Here is a 25,759-nt window from a genome sequence, read left to right as displayed (position 1 = left end):
TAGTTTCCTACTAAACAAATTCAGCACTATTTGCATTTGCAGACATTTATTCCCTGAACTGGATATTTTTATCTGTGCTCAGGTCATACCCCCCGATTCTTTCTGATTGTTTTATTCAGAAGGAAACTGATTACATATGCTAATGACTCTCCTTCTGATTGTTTTCTTCAGAAGGAAACTGATTACATATGCTAATGACTCTAATCCTATAAGCAGATTTATTAAAATGTCATTAAATACTATTCAGTTACAAATTACATATGAAACACTGATTAACACTCTAATGCAGGCATATCTATAGAGTTGGAATCACCACAAATTTATAATCTGTGACCACTTAAACACTGCATGTTGGAAAATAGACCTTGGTTGAAGTACGGATTACTGCTTCCTGTAATGCTATGCTGTACCTGCCATACTCCCCACTAGCCCAGCTGATGCTTGCTTAACATTTCAATTATGGTTTGAGATGAGAGGCAGACACTATTTAAAGAATACACATTTATTCATTCAAGCAGCAGGGATGAGTATCTTTTCAACTAATGATGTTCCACTTTTAAATTCTGGAAACATAGGATCATAATGCAAGGTCTAAACTTTCAAACACAGGTCATTACAGGATGTAAAGATATGCCATGCACAAAAATAACTTTTAAACACTGGTAAATGAATTATCAAGGTATATGTGTAGTTGGAAATATTTTAAAATAGCAGTGATGGGTTTTAATAATTCTGACATTAAAACTTACACACAACATTCACTATTTTGATAAAAATTATGGTTACTTACATGTCCAAATTTGTGGAATATTAAATATTCTTCAGCAGACTGGCTCACTGACCCACTTCCTTTCCAGTTTACAAACTGAAAGTAACAAAAACTGAATGGCGTTTCACTTGTGAAGTTAAAAATTTAAGATAAAACCTGTAAGATCTAATCTTTCAGAATCTTGAATGCACCACACAAACAATGAACATATTTAGGGAAACAGTGAGATTACTAAAAATATTATACAAATGAAAAATACCTTGTTCTTGAAATTTTCCAAAACAGATGCTGCACTGCCTGTGCAGTTGATAAGAATGAGGCCAAGTACACGTGAGGGATTGGCAATCCCAAATCTGGCAAGAACATTTGCTCCAGCTCCTTCACCCAGCCCTATCACATATTTCACATGCAGGAAGTCTAGCACTGTGACAAGATCTTCTCCCAGTGTCTGCAGTGTAGGAAACTGAAAGCTAATCACATCAAAAGTCAAATACTTTCAGATTTGAATATTGTTCCATTACTCTTCAACATATTTTGGGATTCAGACCCAGCTGGGAAGTTCAAGAGGCTACCCCTTCTATTCAGCAACTTGAAACAATGGTATGTCACGTATGTTGCCTAAATCTTCTTTATCTGCAAAATATTCTGTGATATGAACAGCATATACATAACAGTGTGTAATCTAACCTTCATTACCAAAACAGCATTGTTTCAGTGGTTTAAATTATGTGAAATATACTGCTGAAATGCAGTCATGATAAGGAAGTCTAAACAACATAAAAGAACAAAATAATATATTTTTCTGTGCATAAAACTGATCTTGTATTTCTCATGAATGGAGACTAGTTTATACCATTTAAGAAAAATTAATTTCATATTTTCCATCTCAGTTTTAAATGTTAAATTTTGAGGAACATGAAGCGAATAATGTAAATAAATCTGCAGTAAGAAAGTAGAGTATCTAAAGGAATGTTATGATCACAATACCTCTCTTCTTGATTCTAAATCCATTATCTTCCTGCTATTGCTGCCTTCATTGGCTACACTACAGAATAATGAAATATAAATTATAAAACCTCTGCTTCTGAAGGTTCTGAAATATCTGCAGTATAAGTATTTGGAAATGTCATCAGTCACTTGTATTTAAAACTGGATTTGTAATGTACCTCAGTTAGTTAGTTAGTTATAGTTTTGTATATTCTAATTTTTATGTTTTTGGACAGCAGACAAGAAGACAAAAGGTTCTGGACTGAATGGTAGCAAGCATTACCCGAGTTCAATCTCCTCTTAATTTCCTCCTCAATCAGGTTTTGATTTGTTATTGTCGTTCCCAAATATCTGAACTGTGCCACATTTTCAAAACATCTGTTTTCTATCGTTATGTCATGATTTTTCCCTGAATTTTGGTGATGAGACAACAACATATACTTAGTTTTCTGTGTTTACTTCTAGACCAACCTCCTTACTTGCTTCGATTAAAGTTTGTTTTTCTTTATGGTATCTACATTATCACTCAGTAGATTCACATCATCGGCATAGACCAACAGCTGATGTGTCCCATTTAATTCCAGTCCCACCTGGTTTTCCTGGACCTTCCTAATGGCATACTCTAAAGCAAAGTTGAAGAGGAGTGGCGATAAAGCATTTCCTTGTCTTAGACCATTCTGGATAGGAAATTTATCAGACAAATGTTTACCTATATGGACTTCACTATAAGTTTCGTTTAAACACATTTTAATCAGCTTAACTAGATTCATGGGTATCCCAGACTCTATCAGGTTATTGTGCAATACTTCCCTCCTAACTCAAGCATAGGCTTTCTTGAAGCCTACAAATAGCTGATGTACTGTCTCATTGTACTCTCATTTTTTCTCCAAGATCTGAAGAATGCAAAAGATCTGATCAATAGTTGATCTGTTACATCGAAACTCACACTGATGATCCTCAATAATTACATCTATGTATGGACTTTACCTTGAGAGAAGAATATTGGATAAAATTTTGTATGAAGTTCATAGCAGTGATATCGCCCGATAATTACAACAGTCAGTTTTATCACCCTTCTTGTGAACTGGTACAATAATAGATTCCTTCCACTGATCAGGCAATTTTTCCTTATGCCAAATAAAAGTAATTAGCTTATGGATCTTAGAATATAATATTTCGCCTCCTGCTTGAAGAGGTTCTGCCAGATTTTGATCACAACCTGGCGATTTATACCTTTTTAAAATTGTAAAGTGGAGATCTCTGGGTTAAAATCTTGTCTCAAATAAAATATCTCACGTGATACGAAGAAGGGGTGACAAACTTTTATCACAAAACAAAGATTTTGTGGTGAAAAGACCAAAGCTAATGTTATTACTTACTTTCTGAATCTACATAATAAATTCCCTGGCTTGAATGAAATTCTTGATACACTATTGGTTTTCATTTTCTTCTGCATACAACTATATACCTGTCTGGTAGGTTTGGAGCATTGTCCTCATGACCCGGGACATCAATGTGGATGAAGAGAGACCTCTCTTTGATTTCACACATACAAGGATGGTTCACAAAGTCATGGAATGATGCATCTGAAATTTAGATTAAATCAGAGACATGTAGGTAATTGGTTACTGATGTACAATTAATAAAATTCAGTTGTCCACTGCACAGCACTTACACAATTAACCTGTGCTAGATTAAATTTTTTCAGAATATTACACTTATTTCTAAAATATAGGTTGTGTAATGGCAGAAGTGTTTTTTACTGCTGTTGTTGCCTACTGTCATACTTTTGGGGATGGTATAATTTTAATTTTTTATTACATAAATATCTTTATATTATTAAGCATGATTATAGTATTTGCATCTTTCAAGATTAACTGAACATGTGGAATATTTTCTCCTTGTGTTCATTTTTGCTAGCTTATGAATATTACTTTTTATACATTCACTCTTAAAAAGTGCCAGTGCCTCGTTTTCCTTGGCGATCAAAATATTTTCCTCAACATATCTGCATTGCTGAATGTAAGTATACTCAGTGNTGTATCTGTTTCTGTCGTCAGGTTAGGGAAAACACCTATTCTGTTGGGTCCCTTAGAAAGAGCTAGCTAGTGATTGAGGCTAGCTCTTTCTAAGGGACCCAACAGAATAGGTGTTTTCCCTAACCTGACGACAGAAACAGATACAGTTTCCGAAACATCGTGTTTTTCTTAGTTATCTTAAAAACCAGGACAATGGATAAAGTCCGAAAACCTAATATCTCTGTAAGTATACTCATATTGTATTTTAAGTAATTGTGCACAGGACACATTGGCATGCTGTTCTAACAGTGTGACTCTTCATCAGCAACTATGACAAAAATTAATGTGCTGTGCAAACATAAGACTTGGAAGGAATGATATTAACTGGCATACTGCAATGCTCATTAATTATAATTACGACTGACTGTGCTAGGCTTCCTCATGATTATAAGATATTGTATGATGAACTATGAATCTGTGACCTGGACTCTCAGTGGTTAGGCACAGTGGCAGAGCATGTTAGCCTGGCTAACACTTTGCAAGAAAAGATAAAAGTTTTACTTTCATGGCTCAGTGGTACTGCTCAAAATCAGGGGAAAACTGTCATATACTACATTACATCATCTACCACTTCCATGCACCCAAGCATAGGTTTATTAGACATTTTCCTGTGGCTTACATTTGCCATTTCTGAGCACTTGCACAATTAGAAGAGATAAAATATAGCACAAACTTGAGGGGAGTAGGTAAGGCAAGACAGTCCCAGCTGCCACAAACTCGCTATATTAGCCAAATAAGAAATACCAACATACTTCAGTTGATTGGTGCTTGCAGAGTACACCACCAACAGAAGCAAGCAGGGAAGAATGGGATGGTGAAATGTGTATTTCTGCTCAAGAATATAATATTTTTCATAATTTTGACAATAATTTTCCTTTCAAAGTATTTTCAGGAGTGCTACAGCAAGTCAAAAACATACTGAAATTATGCAAACCAAACATAAAAACATCAGTTACTGATCCAAAAATTGAATAATTTATCAAATTGTTAACTGAGAAGCTCAAGAGCTTTGAAATATTTTGGTCAGAAAATGAGAGCTTCTCATAGGGGTTTTTATAAAACACTCAGAATTTCGAGTTAAGAGACAACAAATATGAGTGAATAATAATGATGAAAAACTTCTTATTGCCAGCTATACTATGCAATGATCAACACTTTTAAAATGCATTTGGCCAACTGATTTTTAAAAATTATCAAACTAGAGTTTGTTCTACTTCCAGACTTTGGAAGCTTTAAACACTGCTCTGGAAATATTCAGCTACTGCTTATGAATCATTATTAAAATCATACAAATGGTATTTTATTCGTTCTTCTGAAAAGTTAACTTTCCATTATTTATTATTATTAATGACAACTGAGATGAAAATTATTCAAGACATAGAAAAATTTCCAAATTTCTGTGACTGTGATAAATATTGTTACACGTCAGTGATTAGACATGGGGTTTGGACTGGTAATTGGATTTATTGAACACTAAACAACTAGTAACTATAAGTAGTTACAATGCTATCACTAATTCATGCACTAAACGTCTCATTACAACATCCACTAAGACTTCTATGTCTTCAATTGCCATTGCCTGGTAACAGAACCCAGCAATGTCTTCTGCTTGCTTCCTTACTGGGTGGCGACTGTCTCACAACTAGCTAATTCAACTAATTCAACTATCAGTTCTCAAATAACGCCTCACTGGCCCTCATTCTATTGATGCATTTTTATTCATTGCCTAGCAATGGATGACATCTCTTGTTAAGCTATTTGGTAATGTCACAATATATACATTAAAAAGTTGTTGTATGGAACGTTAGTACAAATACAAGTGCAAGGTTAGCTGCTAACAATTTTCTTCTCATTTACACTTCCTTCCCCTTTCATTCTTAACTTTTTTTTTTTAATGCTAGTAGGTTGGGAGTAAGTCCCTTGTACTGCAGCCACTTCTGGCCTATTGTACCGGCCCCAGATGATAGGTGAGGGTGATTGTGGAGCAATTGGGGATGAAGATTGGCAGGGGAAACCGAAGTACTCGGAGAAAACCTGCCCCCAGCGCCACTTTGTCCACCACAAATCCACTTAACCAGACCCGGGATCGAACCCGGGCTGGCACGGTGGGAAGCCAGTGACCAATCACTTGAGCTATGGTGCGGCCCATCCTTAACTTAATTAACATTCAGCCCAGGTTTATGTACGTGTAGTTACCTTGGATGATGTACATATTAAATTTCCAGAATTGTTATGACCTCCTCTGCCCTAGAATTTGCCTACCACTTTTGAAAACATCACACTCCACCACTGATTAAGCTTCTTTTATCCTAAAAGTCATATTGTCCATTATGATAACTCTTTCAGCAGCAGAGAGCTTTTGGTTCAATTCAGACATTTATGATACAGAGGAAAACTGTACTCCAAGAGAAAATCAAACTGAGAGTCTTCAAAGCAACTCTAAGAAAAATTTACAGGACACCTGTGTCAATCAGTTTGACTCATCAGGTAAAGTTTCCTTCATCAGATATCACCATTTGCTACTGATACTAACTAAACGTTGTATTGCACGATTTTTTCTTTTTGTTTCAGTTCTGAAGTACAGTGGTTGGAGGAGTATTTCAGTTAATATTCGTAGTGGGTGTCTGACTTAAAAATAATTTTATAAAAGAATTCCATAGTCACTCCATGCATATCTCTAATATTATATGTTTATACTGTACTTACGATTACACCCCAAGTCGTGAACTGTAAGGAAAACTGCTTTCTTCCCTTGTTGATTCAGATCACCCTGGAAGAAATAAAAAATATAAAAAGTGAATACTGGCTAACATACATCAGAATTAGTTAACAGTTATACTATACATGTTGTGAAATACTGGAACTAGTGGATAAAATTATCATTTATTTATTGCTACTCTCTCATTAAATTCAGCTTTTATGCAGCTTACCACGTATCCTTAGGATGGTGAAATTATGATTTTAAGAAAAGTCGAAGATGTAGTTGGGATGGGAGATAATAGGTAGCTCTTAGAAATCTTCTATTTGAAAGACCAAAGAGGAAACTTGAGGATATTTTTAAAATATATTAATAATGTAATTAAAACTAATATGTATTCTCAGAAACAGGCTTAAGAGTTAGAAATACAGGGAAAACTCAAGTGTTGTATACATACCCTGGTGGTCCGTTACATGAGTTTGGAATACAAACAGTGTGTAAATCAATTAGGTACAGTGACGGGCTACAGACTGGATGGCCAAGGAATTGGGTTCAATTCCTGGCAGGGGCAAGAGATTCTTCTCTTCTCCACAAGGTTGAGACCAACTCTGGGACCCAATGGGTACTGGGGGGCTCTTTCCCCAGGGATAAAGCAGTGGGGGCGTGAAGCTGAGCACTCACCTCCATCTAGTACCGAGGTTAAGAATGGTGGAGCTATATCTCTTCTTCTGTACGCCTTCGAAATTAAATCCAGATACAAGGCTCAAATGCCGACATGACAGCACCGCTCCGCATTCAATAACCAGAACGGTCACGTCGACCGCAGTTTCAGAACTAGCACCTTGCTAGACCTCGCTTGAGGAAGAAGCAACATGAACCGATTTACTCGAAGGTCTTTCAACAGGTCATCATCAACCATCAGAATCCAATATCAAACTATGCAAGCTCACTAAGGAAATCCTCGAAACGCATCTCTCATGGCTGCCAGACAAGATCTCCACGATATTCATACAACCTTCCATCTCACAGCAATAACGTATGTGTGGCCAGCAGCCCTGTAATACGATCGGAAAGGGGCCAGATGCGTTCCTGGCCTTCAGCCCAGACTGCTGCAATTCGTACTAGCCACCTAGACGCAGAGCGGCCCAGCCGGCGACCGGAAGCCTGCGGATTTTCGGCTACACGCCGGACTCGAGGCAAGCGGTGGCCGGGCACAGCCGAGATGGCGCGGTCCTCAACGTCCTGCACGTCATGGACCCCTACCTGCCACGAGACTGGCTTCCCCAGTCGGCTTCATTTCGACAATAGCCAGGACCATCTTCCAAAGATTTCAGAACAGCGTTAGGCGACACGCCTGATACTAACTTCGATTCACGTGAAATGTAAACACGCAGGATCTGAACAAAGCACTGCGGCAGGAAGCTAAATAGATTCCCGCGTCCGGCCCTCGAGTTTCGCATGGTGCCCGCCACAAAACAGACTACCGGACTCCCATAAGAAGGGCACCGGCATTGTGCGGAGTGGCTCAACACTAATTCGAACAAATATCACATGCCTAGGTACAAAATAAAATGCAAATTATTCTACATTTTTCTCATGCCCACCCGGAATGAAACAAGCGTATACAAACATAATAACAATCCGCGAGATAAAGTTATACCTGCACTTAATTAAGCACGTCACGAAGACGTATAGGAGAGTGAAGTCGTACCTAACCTCAGTAATAGATGGAGGATGGAGATGAGTGGTCTGCTTCATACCCCGTCCACTGTACCTCAGGGAAAGAGCCCCCAGTACCCATTGGATGGGAAGTTGGGTGAGTCCCAGAGTGAGTGTGGACCGTGTGGACGATGTGGAGAAGAGAAAAATATCTTGCCTCTGCCGTGAATCGAACCCTAATTCATCCGTGGTCCACTCCGTAGTCTAGTCCCTATACCGTCAGCTATTATGGTTGCTTATGAAGAGTTTTTACTCTCAGTAAATCTGTTTAACTTACGTACATTTTGGTTGATGGAAATCCGTAATGGAAACGTCACATCATTAATTCTTGAGGGGGGGGGGGGAACTAAAGTCATGCATTAACAACTGATTGTTTATTTTACCAAAAAGGTCAAACGGGCTTCGAAATGCGTAATGATCAGCCGATAAATTTTGCGTTTCGCGTCGTACACCTTCAATCGAAAAGAAAATTCCACAACTGAATGGTTACACCTAATGGCCTTGTATAGCCAGTGCTGTTGGAAAACAAAAATAAAGTAACTGGGGAGATCCATAATTTTCCGGCTGCTAGCAAGTCGATATTATTGTTTTACTGAGTCTGAAATAGCAGGTGAGTCAATGTTTACACTCTGATTCTGTAGTAACTGCTTACTCTTCTGTGACTGACTTGGTATACGCACAGTTTCCAATGTGCTGGAGGGTATTATGAGCTAAGTGTGCCAATCTAACAATGAAAAGACAGCTTTGTAAGTAGCAAGTCTTTGAATCTTCAAGGTATAAAATAAATAGTTTTGTAAATCTAAGAGTGAATTAACGGCATAAAATTCTGAGATACCAAACACTGCTGACTGCAAATTTAAGTCTAAATGCCGAAAACGATATCAATGTTTTTCAAATGGGGAAATTCTGAAGTTGTTGTCCTTGGATTAACAGCAAACAATCATGCACAGGAAGCGCAATGCATCCATCATGGGTGTTTCATATTTAACCTACACAATATTAGAAGAAAGTGAAAAAGGCCACTTTGTTTCTGCAGATGTTAAACCTAATAAAAATCATTTGCTTTCGATCGTTCATATTAATAACACCAAATGGTCAATGGCCGGTATGGAAGAAGAAATAAAACTGAGGACGAAACAAGAGAGAAAATGTAAGTATAACATTATACTTAGGTGGAGGTTCAGATATTTTATTTGCGAAATTAATGAATGGGATGGTCATGGCTTCGCTTCCATGGCAGCCTCCGTGTGCTCTCGTCAGTGGAGGAGACAGGTACTCTAAAAATCGCATCTGAGTCCATTATTTTTCTACTATTTTAAACGAAACTGAATTTTGTTGACAAATTTTTTGTAGAAGTACCCAGTATGTACTGCCACGAAAATCCACCCAGTAGGAGCCGAGGAATTCCATGCGGACTGTCGGACGGAGAGGCACATAGTCGAACGGAAGGACAGACGGACATGACAAAGCTAACAGACGCTTTTCGCATTTCTTGTGAACGCATCCAGAAGGATTGCAGCTTGGGGCTGATTGCCTTACATTCGAAGCAAATTGTTATGTTCCTCAGGAAACATACGAGTATTTCCAGTGCTGAAAAATAAACTTTTCGGAAGAACAAGAGAAAACACGCTAAAAGTTTATATCATGACAGAGAAAGCAAAAGCAATTTCTATAAGAAAAAGTGTTTTCATAACTAGGCAATCTTAAGTATGCAACCGCTCTAACGCCCTTTAGTTTCTGATGTTGGCTGGGTTCCGGTGGCAATGAAAGTCTTCCTCAGGATCGTTTACGGGTCTTGGATTATGAGACAAAGGGTAATGATATTACGACTGCACACATTACAATTGCTTACTGGTTTAATATCTGATTTGCAGAACACGTCTATCCGTCGAAATCACCAAATTATNCGGCATCCTTTGCTCATAATATATGTATTTATATTGGTTTCACGTAACAACTGACACTATGGCACCACTATTCCGTGCCGCAGGGATATAAGTGTCAGTTGTTTATACTCCGCTTACACCAAGTCTTACTCTTAACATTCCAATTTAATCACTAGCTTAAATTGGACGACTTCAAGTATCATCGATTTCAGATGATTTATAGGAGTGCATAACAGGGTGAGACTGAGGTGAAACTGATTTTTTTTAATGTTAGTGGGGTGAGACTAAGTCCCGTGTACTGCGGCCACTTCTGCCCTATTGTACCAGCCACAGATGATAGGTGAGGGTGATTGTGGAGCAATTGGTGGAATGAAGATGGGCAGGGGAAACCGAAGTACTCGGAGAAAACCTGCCCCAGCGCCACTTTGTCCACCACAAATCCCACTTGACCAGACCCGCGACTAACCGCTTGAGCTATGCGCGGCCCTGAAACTGATGTTAATACATTTGAGTGAAATCAGTGGTTCTAGCTGAAGCAGTAAGCAATAAGCAACAATAAAACCCTCCGAAATGAAGCCTAAGTAGCGGCTACTCTACGTACGGTGAAACCGATTAAATAATTAATGATATTTTAACGTAATTACTCTTCCACTAATTAAAATAGACTGTGTTAATCTTTGTATGATCTATATTTATGCCAACATTCGTACTTAATATACATATACTACCCATTGTTTATCTGCCAGTTTACCCGGCCTTCCATCCATCCAATTATCTCACAGACCATCCAACTCTCTGATACCATGGTACAGTTTTCCATTAACACATACATGTTCATTTCAATTTCGGACGTTCACGGTTCGAATCTTGGTAGGGACACCGACTAACCTAACCAAAAATATTCTGATTTCGGGATTCCAAGTTCAAATCTTGGTCGGGACACCAACTAACCTTGCTGAAAATCCTCGTTTTTCCTCAGTCCCTTTAGACAAATGCCAAGATAATATCTCAAATTAGGCCAATACAGCTACTTTCCACAGTCCCTCGAGTTCATTCCCTAACCACCCTACCATTCGACGCTACATAATCTGAGATACTGACAGCGTCGTTGCGTAAGTCACAAATACTAAACAAGAAAGTTTCCCTCCCTATGTTTCATCACCATCATCACAAAATTCCAACACAGAACCCTGTTCTGATGCAGTTCAACCCATATTACACCTTCATAACTTGTTTTCCTGCTACAGTCTTTAGAGATCCCGCAAATGGTCTGTTCCATTTATATTTTCCAAACAAATTTTGTGTAGAAAGCAAAGCTGCGATTCTTAGGTGTCCTTCTGATCGACACAATAGGGCGGAAGGCTGTAGTAGGCTTAATGCCTATACTGTGATAACAAATGTCAGTGGTATCTTGATTTGTTGGCATTGTTGACATCTCTTTCTGTTTAAAACTGTGGCTAGCGGATGTCCTTTCAAAAACCAACATCCGCTCTGAGTTCCGTGGTAGTATATTTATGATGGTCAATCATGAAATCCGCCATGTGGGAAGTGGGCACGCCCATAGTACGGGTGAGTAAAGAAGAAGAAGAGGAAGGGGGGAGAGAGAGAGATGAAACGCGTGTAATGCACCACACCATTGCGTAACATAGTCAACTACGCTCAATAATTGGTCAACAAAAACAAGTTATCATTCTCTGATACAAACGTGTCAGGGTTCCAAGTAAACACAAGACAGAAAAGTACACGAGAACACCATTTGCTTTCTGATTGCGTTCCTGGAGAATGCGGCTCTAACTGAAAACACGCAAGCCGAAATACTACTCGCATTTCTCACAGGAAATATCAAATATTCTTCCGGTCCTTTCTTACACTCCACATTCCAACAACATGCAATAACTAACTCCGTGAAGCACAGTCCTTCATGAGGAGCTAACAATCGCCCAGAAAATCAAGAAACTCCCCACCCTTTACTAAAACCAGAGGTTTATGTCAGTGTTCACAAGAGTCCGCAATTTAATAAAAAGTCAAAGGAGGTATAAAGTTGTCCCTGTGCTTAATTAATTAAGCACTATCCCATGAAGGCGTATGGAGGAGTGGAGGTCTAGATCTGCGTTTTCTTGATCTCGACACTAGCTGGAGGTGAGTGGTCAGCTTCACGCCCCGGCCCCTTTACCTCCGGAGATAGTGCCCCCGGTACCCATTGTATGGGCCCCAGGGCCGATGTGGAGGACGTGGAGAAGAGAAAATTCTTGACCCTACTGGGACCAAAACTCTGACCTCTCGGACGTCCAGCCCGTAGCCAGTCGCTATAATGGGCACACTCAGAGAACTCCACTTTGCACGTAGAAGTGTTATAGAGAAATGCTCGTCGAACCTTGATTTCCACCTCCATGTCTTAACGTGGGCTGAAATTTGCACTGTATGGGGAGAACAAGTAATGAACAGCGGAAGAAAATGCTCGGAAAATAGTTGAAGTAATAGGAAAATATGCAACATAATAGAGATCTTCATAATTTGTACTGTCCGTTCTCCTCTTTCGGTCCCATTACAGGAAATTTCATGACCAGTTGAAAGAATATTTTCTATTGAAGAAAGGCTGTACCACACGATTGGGGNGGGGGGGGGGGGAATATGCTGTGGTAGGCAATAATATGTGACATTTTATTCGTATCTATGCCACTAAAGGTCTTGTCTCTTACAGCCCCCTCCTCCTCGACTTACCTGCACATGCACGTGCAAGTCGCCACAGCGCTCCGTTGTTACGATGTATTTCTGAAAAAGAAACAGACGTTATTTAATAACACGAAAGTTAGAGTCACCTCCATTATATATGTTATGTTGTACAGACTCACTGCTAGGCAACGACTCGGTAAACACATTCCAGCGCAAGCGTAGGCGCGCAACAATAGGACATCCACTGCTATGTAACGGACCAGTCAACGCGCTTCCTTAACAATAGAGGATGTGTTCTCCAAGGGGTCGTGGCAAGATAATTATAAAGAATTGTTCGGTAGTACAGAACAGTAGCAGTGAAGTGAAGAGCCGGGTTTGGGACTCTAGCCTAGAGGGATATGAGCTTGGGAGCAGAGGAATTGAGTCAAGTCTTCGGAACTGACAGTTGCAGAATAATGGCAAGACAGGAACTGGGCTGTGAAAACAAGACTTCGTGTGTGATTTGAAGTGCCACTGAGACTGTGATAAATCCGTTGCCAGGATACGGCTAGTGAAGACTGAGAACCCTAATGCGAGTGTAACGGTAAACCGCAAAGTGTGTAGAATAGCGATAGCGGTGTATTGAGTGTAGTCCAGAGTTGTGTGAATGTATAAGGTGTCAATAAAGTCAATCATCCAATTCAGAATCCGTCTATAGTCACCCCTACACGTGACAATATGCTCTTAATAATATCTTGTTATTTAAGTACAGATTTTACCAACATTAAGATTGTAGGACATAAAGTCAAATTATGGCACCGTCGCCATGTTTATAGCTGTTGACTTATAAAGACTATTTAAAACATAATTTATAGGTTTGATTTTGATCTATTTTTATACCAAATTTCTCATAGTTCAGTAGTTTCCTCCACCAATCCGAATGCTAAATACAGACTTCATGCGACCACTATTCTGCTGTTTTGTATTCCATAGAAAACAGTAGCATATTTTAAGCATATTTATTAACATACATCTTTTCAATTATTGCTATTGTCCCTCCCATCTCGCAAGTTCGTGTGTCTCCCACATTGTTGTCAGCAATTGAAAGAATTTAAAAAGAGGTTGGACACACACGGCTTGGTGATTCCATACACCTTTTGTCTCCTTAAGGAAGCAAAGTTGACTAATAAAAGGAAAGTAAGAAACTGTTCTGGCTGATAAACTAAATTTAAATGGCACGGCAAGGAGTTGAATGAAGTAAAGTATAAATATACAAATGAACCTATGGTGGATAATTACTTGACGTTGCGGAGTGACTAACCTGAAGATGTCACACCTACTCCTTCATCTGTTGTATTATTTATATTCTATTCGTGTGAGCCTAATGGTGACACCGAAACATTATGTGAATAGGAATTCTACAGCAATAAGCGCAAACTAAACTTGTCACATTGATAAATCCTTGGCACGGACGGCGTAGAAAACACCGTTTCCAACAGTTCCTCTATTGTTACGCTTGGACTCACCGTGGGGAACCTGTTGGTTTCGCGGTCACTACCTAGTAACGGGTCTGCACGTTACAATATGAAGTATAACACACAAGTCGCGGGAAGCGAATTCTTCCTGAAAAATGTTTACAAAGATGGAATTCAGTAACAATTCTTATGGTCTTTTACAGATCATTTTTAAGGCTGAGTAAAGCGTTTCAGTAAGATGGGGGATTTCAGATGTCCAAATAGCACTACAATGAATAAGGTCTAAGGAATCCTGGATGCTGTCCAACTGGAACATCAGAACCATCTTACATTTGGCATCCAAGAATAAGCATTATATTTAGAAATTAAAACACGACAGAGAAGATAAACAGAACCTTCGCATGCAGCATTCGACTGCAGCAACAAAATATGCAGAATGCAGTAATTTAAACGTGGCTGTCCTTTATTCAGGAGGTTATGTTTTCTATTGGAGACTGTATTAATTATACTTTTCATTATCTCAGGGTAGTTTCACAGTGCAGTTATGGATCAACTTTTTCCGTAATCCTCACCTGTTTTCAATTTACAGTAGCTAAAACTAGGAAAAAAACTGCAAAAGAAAAGCGAAAGCTGTATCCGATTTTCAACTGTACAGATTTTCTAAATGCATTCCTCCTATTTTGCAGCCAACAGTGATCTATGAGTAGCTTTGTGTTCGTTTTTTGTTGAAAGTTATAGACCTTAATCAGGCCCATGCTTCATTCATATATCTGTGTTGTGTACGATGAGCAGTCTTTGAAAATATTTATGAAGTCTGAGATATGAGATTCTCATGAGGGTTGCTATGAAGATTACAGCCTTACGAGTCATCATACATTGTAGTTTTGTAGACAGGTATCAGTGTTCCTCAGACACATTGGTACATACCTACCAAACTACACGGCGACATATCTCAGAAGACAACGATCTTCTATACAGCTAATTTCAATTTCGTGAAAAATAGGAGTTACAGCGAAGCGATGTGGATTAAAATGAAATTCTGCCCACAATTTTCGATGATGAATCATATGCTAAATTTAATCGAAAAATATTAAGTAGTTTTATAAATGAGTGATACATACAGTTCGATAGATGGCCTCCAAATCATCTTAAAATAAAAAAAAAAGTTGTAATATTATAAGTCCACATCCCTTTCGGCACATTTCATTTCTGCAAGAAAGAACTAGTACCAAATATACTGTCTACAGTTCTACTCTGTTACTCCCGACTGTAGCCATTCGACTGTTGTCTCGTCGCTTGAATGACCTTCTCAATTGAAGGTCGGACATTGCAGGAAGTAATATACGCAATTTAAACTGCGTTATTAATTTTTTTGATCAACTTGGCCTAATTTCCTTTGGATGTGACATGGCAGTGTAGAAAAAGCCATATGACGGAAATTGAAATAAAACAAAAAGTGGCAACCGTTCCATGAAGGCATCTTAGAACGACAATCCGATTCAGCTGAATAAATTTTTCAACGAACTTAGATGCAGCACGGTCCGTAAAGTCCATTCGTCGATTCTGGAAGCCATTTTCAGACCTCATACATCACATGTCGGGTACGTATCTGCATTCCCCACAATAATTTATTCGGACAAGTTAACTGATTTTCTTTAAACTTTACAACAATGTAATACCACTGAAGATCACTTCGTTTTTGTCCTTTCTATCTCCCTGTACCAGCAATGCCAAATTGGTGCCAATTTTTTTAAGCGAGGCACTAGAGCGTGTAGGATTCTGAAACTGCGTTAGGCCGTAGAAAATTAAGCTGCGGTTAAGACCTCCTTTATGCAGAATATAATACAGCATGGACACCACACATAACCTATACATGTTCTTCCATTTGAGAGTAATAAATAATTTTGGTGAGGGGGGGGGGACACCAGTTCTTTGTACTTGACTTTAGATGGTTTTCATCAAAAATATGGCGACAGGCCATTTTACCTTATGCCGATGCCTCTTAACCTGTCTAGGTCCATAAATGAATTCTAAAATCCACAGAAACCTCAATCAGAATATTTGGGCCCCCGGCTGAGACGCGAATGGGTTCTCCGCCCAAATGCAAAGGGCACGCATTGCGGGTTGAACTAAACCTCTCAGAAGTATGAAAGCAACACAGAAAATATAAGAACGAGTCTACGAAGGAAGAACATAATAAGACAGAGGAAACAAAGTCTGGAAGAAAAGACTTAATGATCCACTCTTTTATCAAGAGACTCAGAATTAAAAGTAGGAAATATTCCGCCATTTGCTATGCAACACTGGACGACTTCGAGTGACCCCATTGTCTGTTCCTGTCGTCACCCTTATTCTGAGACAGTCAGACACTGGTATCGAACAGAAGATTGGATTGTGTGCCCTTTGCCATTTCGATCCGGGCCAAGCTCTGGCGGGTCTGTCTCTCCCGTAATATTATCACTTTAAAGTCAAATTCCAGGCCTGCATCTTTCTTATTTTTAGCACGGCTTAAAGATGAAGGATCTCTAATGAGGCAAGTTAGTCCACGCAGGGCGGCAACGGTTTCTCTAACGACCCATCTGAAAGCTGCTGGACGGAACCGAGGCTACATTATGCCACTGGCGTAAAGTTATTATTAAGTAATTTTTGTTCTCCATAGTTTTAAGCGGTATCCTCGTTTCTCACGCTTATGAATATTAAGACAGATTACTGAGAAAATGCCATGTATTATGACGGGCTTCTTCACTGAGATTAATGAATTTGCGTTAACAAACATGCGATGTAAACATGACGAGACTCGAATTGCTTCAACATTCTTTCTTTCTTTCTTTCTTTCCTTTCCTTTCTCACGTTAACAATAAAAATTGCAGAGACTGCATATGACTCTCCGAGATGCCAAATAAACACTGCTGATTATCTTCAATTACGCGTCTTTACTCTCCAAAATCGGAATAAACTTTCGTAATATTTAGACCTATTAGCAATCATACTTCATAGGCCAAACTGTTAGGGATGGCACGAATTTTACCGGCAGTCAGTGTCTTCACATTGCCGGGCGCCATGATTTTGTGTGCTATGCGATTGTTTTTCACTCTGTCTTGAACAAATGCGTTGGAAAAAAAAATTAATTACTAGAGCAGTCTATTTGGAATAATTTTTCAAAATGTTTATATTAATAGGAATTAAGATACATTCATCAAGATTTTAGAATTCGAGAATAAATGAAGACTGGGAAGTTGTATTCAGGGCTTCAGAAGCAAAAAACTTTCAAATGTGATATTTTCCATCTCACATTAATTTTCGTGTCTATTTATTGCTGATAAATTTAATGACACCAGAACTAATAAACAAGAACATGTTTCCAATGGGTCGGTCCCCAGCCCAGGAGTATTACTTAGGCCTACGTTTGTGAGGGCCGCGCCATAGCTGAAGCGGTTAGTCGCTGGCTTTCCACCGCGGCGGCCCGGGTTCGATCCCGGGTCTTGTCAAGTGGGATTTGTGGTGGACAAAGTGGCGCTGGAGCAGGTTTTATCCGAGTTTCGGTTTCCCCTGCCAATCTTCATTCCACCAATTACTCCACAATCACCCTCACCTATCTTCTGGGGCTGGTACAATAGGCCAGAAGTGGCAGCAGTACAAGGGGCTTAGTCCCCACTAGCAATAAAAAATAGCCCTACGTTTAAAAAATTAGTTTCCTAAAAATTATTTCTAAAGCCAGCAAAACAATAGGAATAAATTTGTGCGTGAAGAGTATGAAAATGTACCTCTAGGTATTAAAATCAAATAAAACCAAAAGAAATATACAATTCCCCGTATTTTACTAGACACGGGAAGAAATACACATACACCAAGACAACTGAAGCCTTCAAATAAACAGAACATTTTATTTGTCTTCCCTTGCATAAACGATTCATTCTTTTAACTTCATCAGCCATAAAAGCATTATCAGTCAGGCAATGGTCGTTTATGAGAATAATCACTGATGAAATATACGACCACGACCTAAAATATTTAGCTCATTCAAACCTATACATTTTATTTCAGGGGCTCACGACCGCTTAGTCAGTAGAGAGTCACTTCGGACTAGAAACCCAAGTTCGATTCGGGGCAAGAACCTCAATATACATCACCTTATCCAGAAGCGCTGTGGGCCCTACGCTTATTGCTGTTTAATAGGAGTCGGTGGCCCTCTGTCCAGTGATAAGTAATTATTTAAGCTGAGGTTAACAACATGTGAAGTTCTGCACACGCCATCACTGTATGGTACTTAGGTATAGGAACAGTTTCAAATTTCCTGTGGATGTTCCTCTCAATTCTTTCAGATTTTCAACAGCTATTTCCATAGTCATTAAACTTGTCTACAAACATGAAGTTTCCAAAGTTCTGACGTCTCTTTGTTATGGCTTTCACTGCCGAGTTTATTATCTGTCGTGTCATTTGGCTTCTACGGGCTGAGATAATTTGGTCGGTTGAGCGATGGGCTACTTGCTGAAAGGCTGGGGTTTGATTCTCGGCAGAAAAAAAAATTCGCTACTGTCTACAGTCCAGATCGGTTCTGGGCCGCACCCAGCCATCTATCCCATGGGTACCGGGACTTCTTTCTTCTGAAATAAAGCAGCCGGGGCGTGAAGCTGACCACTGAACTCCATCCAATGCTGTTTGATTAATATAGCACAGGTATAACTTTACTTTATCATCATCTATACCATAATAGTCCTATTTATCTTCATAAGCATAGTCAATGATCATACTAAACGTGTCTTAACAGTAGCTGGCCTAACTGCAACTTTCCATCTATGCCTAGGTCTAGCAAGTTCTTCCTTTCCTTGACGTTTTAAAATTTATGGTTTGTAGTCTATGCATTTATCCTCTCATCCCGCCCGTCTAATCCTCCTTTACTGCATTACCTTAACAATATTTAGTGAACGTTATAAATTAAGAAGCTCCTCGTTTTAAAATGTCCTTCAGCCTCTTGTTACTTCCTCTCTCTCAGGTTCAAATACAGCCCAGTCTCACTGCCCGTTCAGTTGAGTTCTCGTGTCTTTATTACTTGGCTGCCAATATTATAGAAACTAAGTTAAGAATTTTAGTGAAAGTAGGTTTTAATATATGAAAGTTGATGACTGTACAGTCGTAATTCACTAATCGACGATTCGATCCATCGACACTCCCACAGTATGTCCAAATACCTCAACGATTGTCGCTTCCCGGTCAATCGACGATTGCCAATGCGCGTGCGCACTGGCGATGTTTACGAGCTCAGTCACGTCGGACAGCCATTCTGGCAATGTGACAGTACAATCTTATCAATGTTCACCGTTTTTCGTCATATTTTTGCAAATTTTTTAATCAAATTGCTGAAATTATGAAAATTAAATCAAATGCTAAAATTCAGTTCGCTAACCGACGATTCGATGATGGACGACATTTTATGCAACCAATAAACGTCGATTAAAGGAGATGACTCCATTAAGTCACTGTCGTCAATAATACCAGCCTTTCGAAGCTGTGGGGTAAGAAAAAGTATATCACCTTTCTAGCAGTCTTATAGATACATACAATGGTTTATGTAGTAAAACAGGAAATAAAGCCTAAAATAACAAAATAAAGATTTTTCAGCATGAAATATGTTGCTCTCTTGGCGATAAATTAAGATGTGAACTCTACACGATAAACTTGTTGTATTGCGTGTCACATACGTACATACGAGTACTTGCTGACTGTACAAGTGATAAAACGCACAAGGTACAATCCTTCGGAACCCTAAAATACAGCATATTAATGACAAGTGCTTTTAATAACAGCTCTCATACAGAGTAGTATCAGAAGTTTCGGCACAGCCGTAAAGGTGCGTCCTTTGCTAGTACCGACGCGTCGCGTCAGTAAGCCTATTGATCAGTGGATGCGACGCGCCTGAAACCTTGACGCCAGATCAGAGCTTGCATTTCCCGCATGGAAGGACATCGGCCTATATATGAACACACGTGCTGCTATGGGAAAATACCATTAGCACAGGGATCGAACCCCGTAAGTCGTACCCAACATTTTCAGCAGCATCAAGATCAAGCAAGCCGGTTTAGGCGGTGATGCTTCTGATTTCTATTCGGCAGGTTCCAGGTTCGAATCTCGGCCGGGACCCCGATTATACTGACTGAGGGGTTCCTTGGTTTGTTGAGCCCATCAAAACAAACGTCGGAATAGGACCTCAAAACAAGTCACGACCGCATCCTTCCAATTCATTATTCAGTATCACCAAACAATTCGCACAGTCCGAGTCAATGACACCTTCATAAAATTAACTAAAAATAAAGTCGGTCCAGAACTTGAGGGAGGAATTGTTAACAGTACACTCATTAGCAATAAAATGATGGGCTACGAACTGGAAGGACAGCATTCGAACCCAGTATGGAATTCCTAAGCTGCAGAGTAAAAATAGCCTGTGAGTTACCGGTCATTGAAATCAAAAGTGGCAGGAGCGTGAAATTGGTTACTCATCTCCAAGCCCCAACACGTATTTGTTACATGGAGTTCAGGTACATGGACAATTTTACAATTCAATTCAATTCAGTTCTTTATTATTAATGTGCCGAGTCAACAGCCGCAAGGCCAATTACAGACACAGCACAGTGCAGATGAATGAATTACATTATAGACAAACTTATTAAAAGTCAAATACAAATTACAGGTAAGTACTTGGAAGAAATAATAATGAGTAAAAGTAAACAAACAAATAACTTATAATTCTAATTTTAATAATAATAACAATAATAATTCATATTCATTTACTAGAACTCGACTAAAATTTAATCCTAGGCGATAAAATAATACAGGTAACACGATAATGACGTAACTCAGTAGTATTAAGCAAAGCAAACTGTATCCTCGGGGAGATGTTATGTTTGTTGAAAACGTCGAAGTCTTGAGACAATACCGACATTAAAGGTGGAGAGGTCTCTGACTTGCTTAATGCGTACAAGAAGACCAACAGTAGCCATAACAGAACACGAGTCAATTTTTATCTTGAAAATGTTAATACGAAATAAAGCGTCAACGTCTTGTAGCCTGGAATACAGTGTTTTAGAATGTAAATAATTCAAGACTGATTCATATTCACAAGAGGATTTGGGCTGAATACATAGATTATGGTACATTTTGCAAACTTCCTTTGTATGTTTTTCAGCTTATTAGAATCTGCTAAAGTACTGTTATTCTAGACGGCAGACGCGTACTTAAGCTTTGAACAAATTAAGGTAATATATAAAAATTTTAGACTATCCAAAGAAGAAAAAATATATACGATGAAACGAATTAGTCCTAACAGATTTAGTGCCCGAGGATATACGCGTAAGTAATCAACATAACAATGAAACTGCAGTTTGCTATCTAACACAACCCAAAGATCTTTTACACAATCAGTTTTTTCTGTTAATAGATCACCCAAAAGTAATTAAAATGGATACTGTTAGTTTGAGAGTGATAGAAATCATTTTTGTTTTGGATATGTTGGTTGTCATATAATTTTCAATGCACCACTTTTGTACAGAGCCTATATCGGATTGTTGTAATTTGAAATACTCAGCAGATTTTATGTCATTATGTTTTCAAATCATCAGCAAATAACATGAATTCGGACAAATGAATTCTGACGCATAAATTAATAAAAAAATTTGACAATATAAATCCCGAATTGGAGTCTTGTGGCACTCCTGACAGCGTGGAAAAGGGTGCGAAAAGGTTCCCTGCGAACAACGGAAAATCTAAATGGTAAGTAACTTTGGAACCAGTTAATACAACGATCAGAGAGTTCAAAGTTATTGAGATTATATAGCAAAAGGGTATGAGGAACGTTATCAAAAGCTTGACTGAGGTCAAAATAAATTGAATCGGTTTGTCCTTGTGAACTACATAAACTGTGATAGAGTTTAAGTAGGCAAGTAAATTGGCTGCAGTGGACTTTGATTTAACAAAACCATGCTGAGATGGGCGAAGCTTAATTTAAAATAAAAAGAGAGCTGATCATGTATTATACTCTCAAAAATTATGGGAAAATTTTTTAAAATTTTTATTACTGAGAAGTAGTGGGTTTAGAATGGGGTCCACTCAGCCTCGTGAGGATAACTGAGCTCTTTCAAGGAAATGGCGGTCCGGTCTAGAAAACCGAGATTAACGGCAGTGGGGATTCGTTGCGCTGACCACGCGACACCCTCTATCCGCTAAAGTTGGCACTAACTTCTCCGACAAACGGCGGTCGCTGGGTCGGTATAGTTCGGTTGCGGAATAAAGCCACGGAGTTTTTGAGTAATTACTAATTAGAGTATTTCTACTTCTCTTGTAAACAGGCACGACGGCCACTTGCTTCCACATAGTGGGAAAGTTCCCTTGTAAAAAACTAACATTAAAAACGTGACTCAAAAGGTGGCAAAAATTTCTGAGCAACCTTCAACAATAGAACTGGGGATTTCATCTGGACCGACACAGTTCGAAGGGCCGAGACGTCGAATTTCCTACCTAAGGTCAGAGTCAAAGATCGAAGGAACGCTTAAAAAATCAGAGACAGTAAAACGAGCACTGTTTAGAATAACACCAGACGAGTTAAAAATCTAAGAAAAATGATCCGCAAAAACTTCAACAATATAATGAGGCTGTGTCATTATATTTTCACCAATTTTGAGCTGGGTGACAACATGATCATTTTGTAAACTTACAAATAAATTTACCAAAAGTCTTAGGTTTAGTTTTCAGATTATCATCGACAGATTTTAACTAACGAAGCCTGTCTGTTTTAATTGTGGTTTTAACCAGTTTGCGATAACACAATAAAAAAAAAACATTATAGTTGTGATCATATTCTGATTTCTCGTACATTCTTAAGCGTTGATTTTTCTTCTTTTAATATTATAGGAGTACTGAAGGATTAAAATTCGATGCAGAAAGAGAATTTTTGCATTTTATACAAGGAATGACTAAATGTATAGCTTCACGTATTTTGGCGATGGAATTATTCACTGCAGAGTCGACGGAATTTTCATTTAGAACACAAGACCTGTCAAAATGATGGAAGACGTATACAGCAACAGGTAATCACTTTGAGCATAGCTGCGATGAGGGGTCAGGGGGATACGATGTCAGTCAAGAGTTAAAGTGAAATCAAGAAGAAGCGGTGGATAGTACTAAAAAGGAGTGGGCACGGAGCTGCTTGAAATTGAAGTTCTTATGTGGTTAATAGCCGGGAACACTAGATGGAGCAGTGCACTACTTATTATAGAGTTACTTCGTTGATCAAGACCAAGAAAGCGGATGACCGTGTGAATTGAATTTCCTTAATTTTAATGTAGTGATAAGAATTGAGAAGTTACGCGCCCTTAATCCAGTCAAAGTTAGGTATATTAAAATCACCTTACATGATTACCCAATTCTGTTGTACATTTAAATTCTGTTCCAAAAATTTTAAGTAATTATCAATAATCGTGACATTAAAATCAGGAGGAAAGTAATTATTTCCTATACTATCTATCTATCTATCTACCTATCTACCTACCTACCTACCTACCTATCTATCCTGTTCCTCCCACTTGGAGCATAGAACATCCATGAAACACTTCGTTTTCCTCCAAATTCTTAATCCTATACACAGTCTGCAGGACTCCTTGGACAGAGGATCAGCCCGACGTAAGGCCACTACCCACACAGGACAACACAATCACAAGATAAACGTAGAAAAACATCCATGCCTTAAACTGGATTCGAACCCACGATCCCAGTGTTCGAGCGGGCGAAGACTTTTCATGCGCTACACCGCGCGGCTGCTGTGACCGGCAATGATTTCCTATTAGCAGATGGAAATTGTCACTGACAGATTATTTCGATCCACACACAAATCCCTCCGACTGCAAACATGTCGAGATCTTTCTCCACCATGTTGGCAGCACAGACGCAGAGAGCAGGAGGACAAACACTGAGCGTTAAGAAGTCCCTAACATTTCCCAGTATAATAACAACAATGGTAATAATATTAATAACAATAAAATTTCAACTGTTCGACAGCCCAGAAGTCAATGTTAATACTCGTATAATCACAAGCAAAATGACAAACAAAACAGACACGTACACATAACCAAGAACAAAAACTAGGAAACATGCACCATCTAGATATAAACGATTTATTTGGTGCCATGTTGACAGCCATAATGCAATATGAAAATAATATATATGTACATTAATACTGGATAAAGGAATAATTTATTAATTAGTAATTAAGAGTAAAAGTTATAAAAATATATTTAAGAGAAAGAGTTTTTGTTCCATATGCATCTATGTATGTCCCTGCAGGACTAAGAAAAGATCGCGAATAGACTCGGTCAATATGAGCAGTCCATCTGCTCATCTCCATCTGAGTAAGACTTTATATAAGAAGTTGTTAAATCTTCTTAGTGAAACCATACTTTTATACTGTTTAACAGTATTCCGCTACTGCTCAGAAATGGTCGAAGACTGACGTTAAGAACTACCTCCAGGTTCCCTGACAGCTACAAGTGTTGCTTGTTTTTTCGATCAAGTGTAAAGAAAAAGAACTCCATGAAGCAAAGTTCTTTAGAAGCTGGCAATAAATCAGCTACTGTAGCATTTATCAACCTTCCATGGCATCCGATGATTCATTACCGTAGTCACAAAAGAACTGCAACTGGGCCCTATACTGGAATAGTTCAATTCAGTCCACACACTCACATCCTAGACCTTTAAGACCGTTAATATTATTAAGCAATTTACGGTTAGGTGTCACAGGAGGTCTCTTCGTTTCTCCTTCTCCGACTAAAATTTTTGCATGCATTCCTTATCCCTCTCGTGCGTGATACACACTCCCCAGAATCTCGTCCTGCTTGATTTAATCGCCTTAATAAAATCTTATGGAGATCGAAAATTATGAAGCTCCACAGTACACAGTTTTCTTCAACTTCCTGGTGCTTCCCCTCTCTTGCGTTCAAATGTTTTATTCAGCATTCTGCGTAAAATATCATTGTTGTATTAGACTTGTCCTTCAATCTACGAGAACAAGTTTCACCCATACAAAATAAGTGTAAAAATTATAGTTTTCAATACTTTAATATTTAGGTATTCGGAAAACAGGGTATAATGGAAAGGCGACATCTGTCTTCTCGATGGGGTGCGTGTTTCTTCTCTTATGCTTTTTGAAGGACTTCGGTTGCAAATGAGATGTGCACTAATAGCTCCTCACTATCGAATTTAATTTTACAATTTCTTTAGTAAAACCGTCACAACACAACTACTATATTAAGGTCAGTTCCAAGTCTGGCAGGCCGCGCTATAGCTCAAGCGGTTAGTCGTTGGCTTCCCATCGCGGCGGCCCAGGTTCGATCCCGGGTCTGGTCAAGTGGGATTTGTGGTGGACAAAATGGCGCTGGGGCAGGTTTTTTCCGAGTACTTCGGTTTCCCCTGCCAATCTTCATTCCACCAAGTGCTCCACAATCACCCTCACC

At 38.9% G+C, this 25,759-nt stretch overlaps 1 protein-coding gene across 4 annotated transcripts in view; it reads right to left on the bottom strand.

Annotated features, from left to right (window-relative positions):
* The window catches only part of LOC111864593 (uncharacterized protein ZK1073.1), a 119,266-nt gene that overhangs the window by 15,276 nt on the left and 78,231 nt on the right, over window positions 1-25,759 (bottom strand). For all 4 annotated transcript variants that reach the window (XM_023851942.1, XM_023851941.2, XM_023851944.2 and 1 more), the window contains 5 exons: window positions 12,859-12,909; window positions 6,541-6,604; window positions 3,225-3,342; window positions 1,029-1,239; window positions 791-865 (listed from right to left, as the gene is read on the bottom strand). In XM_023851942.1, coding sequence (XP_023707710.1) covers window positions 791-865; window positions 1,029-1,239; window positions 3,225-3,342; window positions 6,541-6,604; window positions 12,859-12,909 — 519 coding nt within the window. The remainder of the gene's footprint in view (window positions 1-790; window positions 866-1,028; window positions 1,240-3,224; window positions 3,343-6,540; window positions 6,605-12,858; window positions 12,910-25,759) is intronic.

Source organism: Cryptotermes secundus, unplaced genomic scaffold (assembly GCF_002891405.2).
Source record: "Cryptotermes secundus unplaced genomic scaffold, Csec_1.0 scaffold7, whole genome shotgun sequence".
Taxonomy (NCBI): domain Eukaryota; kingdom Metazoa; phylum Arthropoda; class Insecta; order Blattodea; family Kalotermitidae; genus Cryptotermes; species Cryptotermes secundus.
This window is presented reverse-complemented; position numbering and strand designations above follow the sequence as displayed.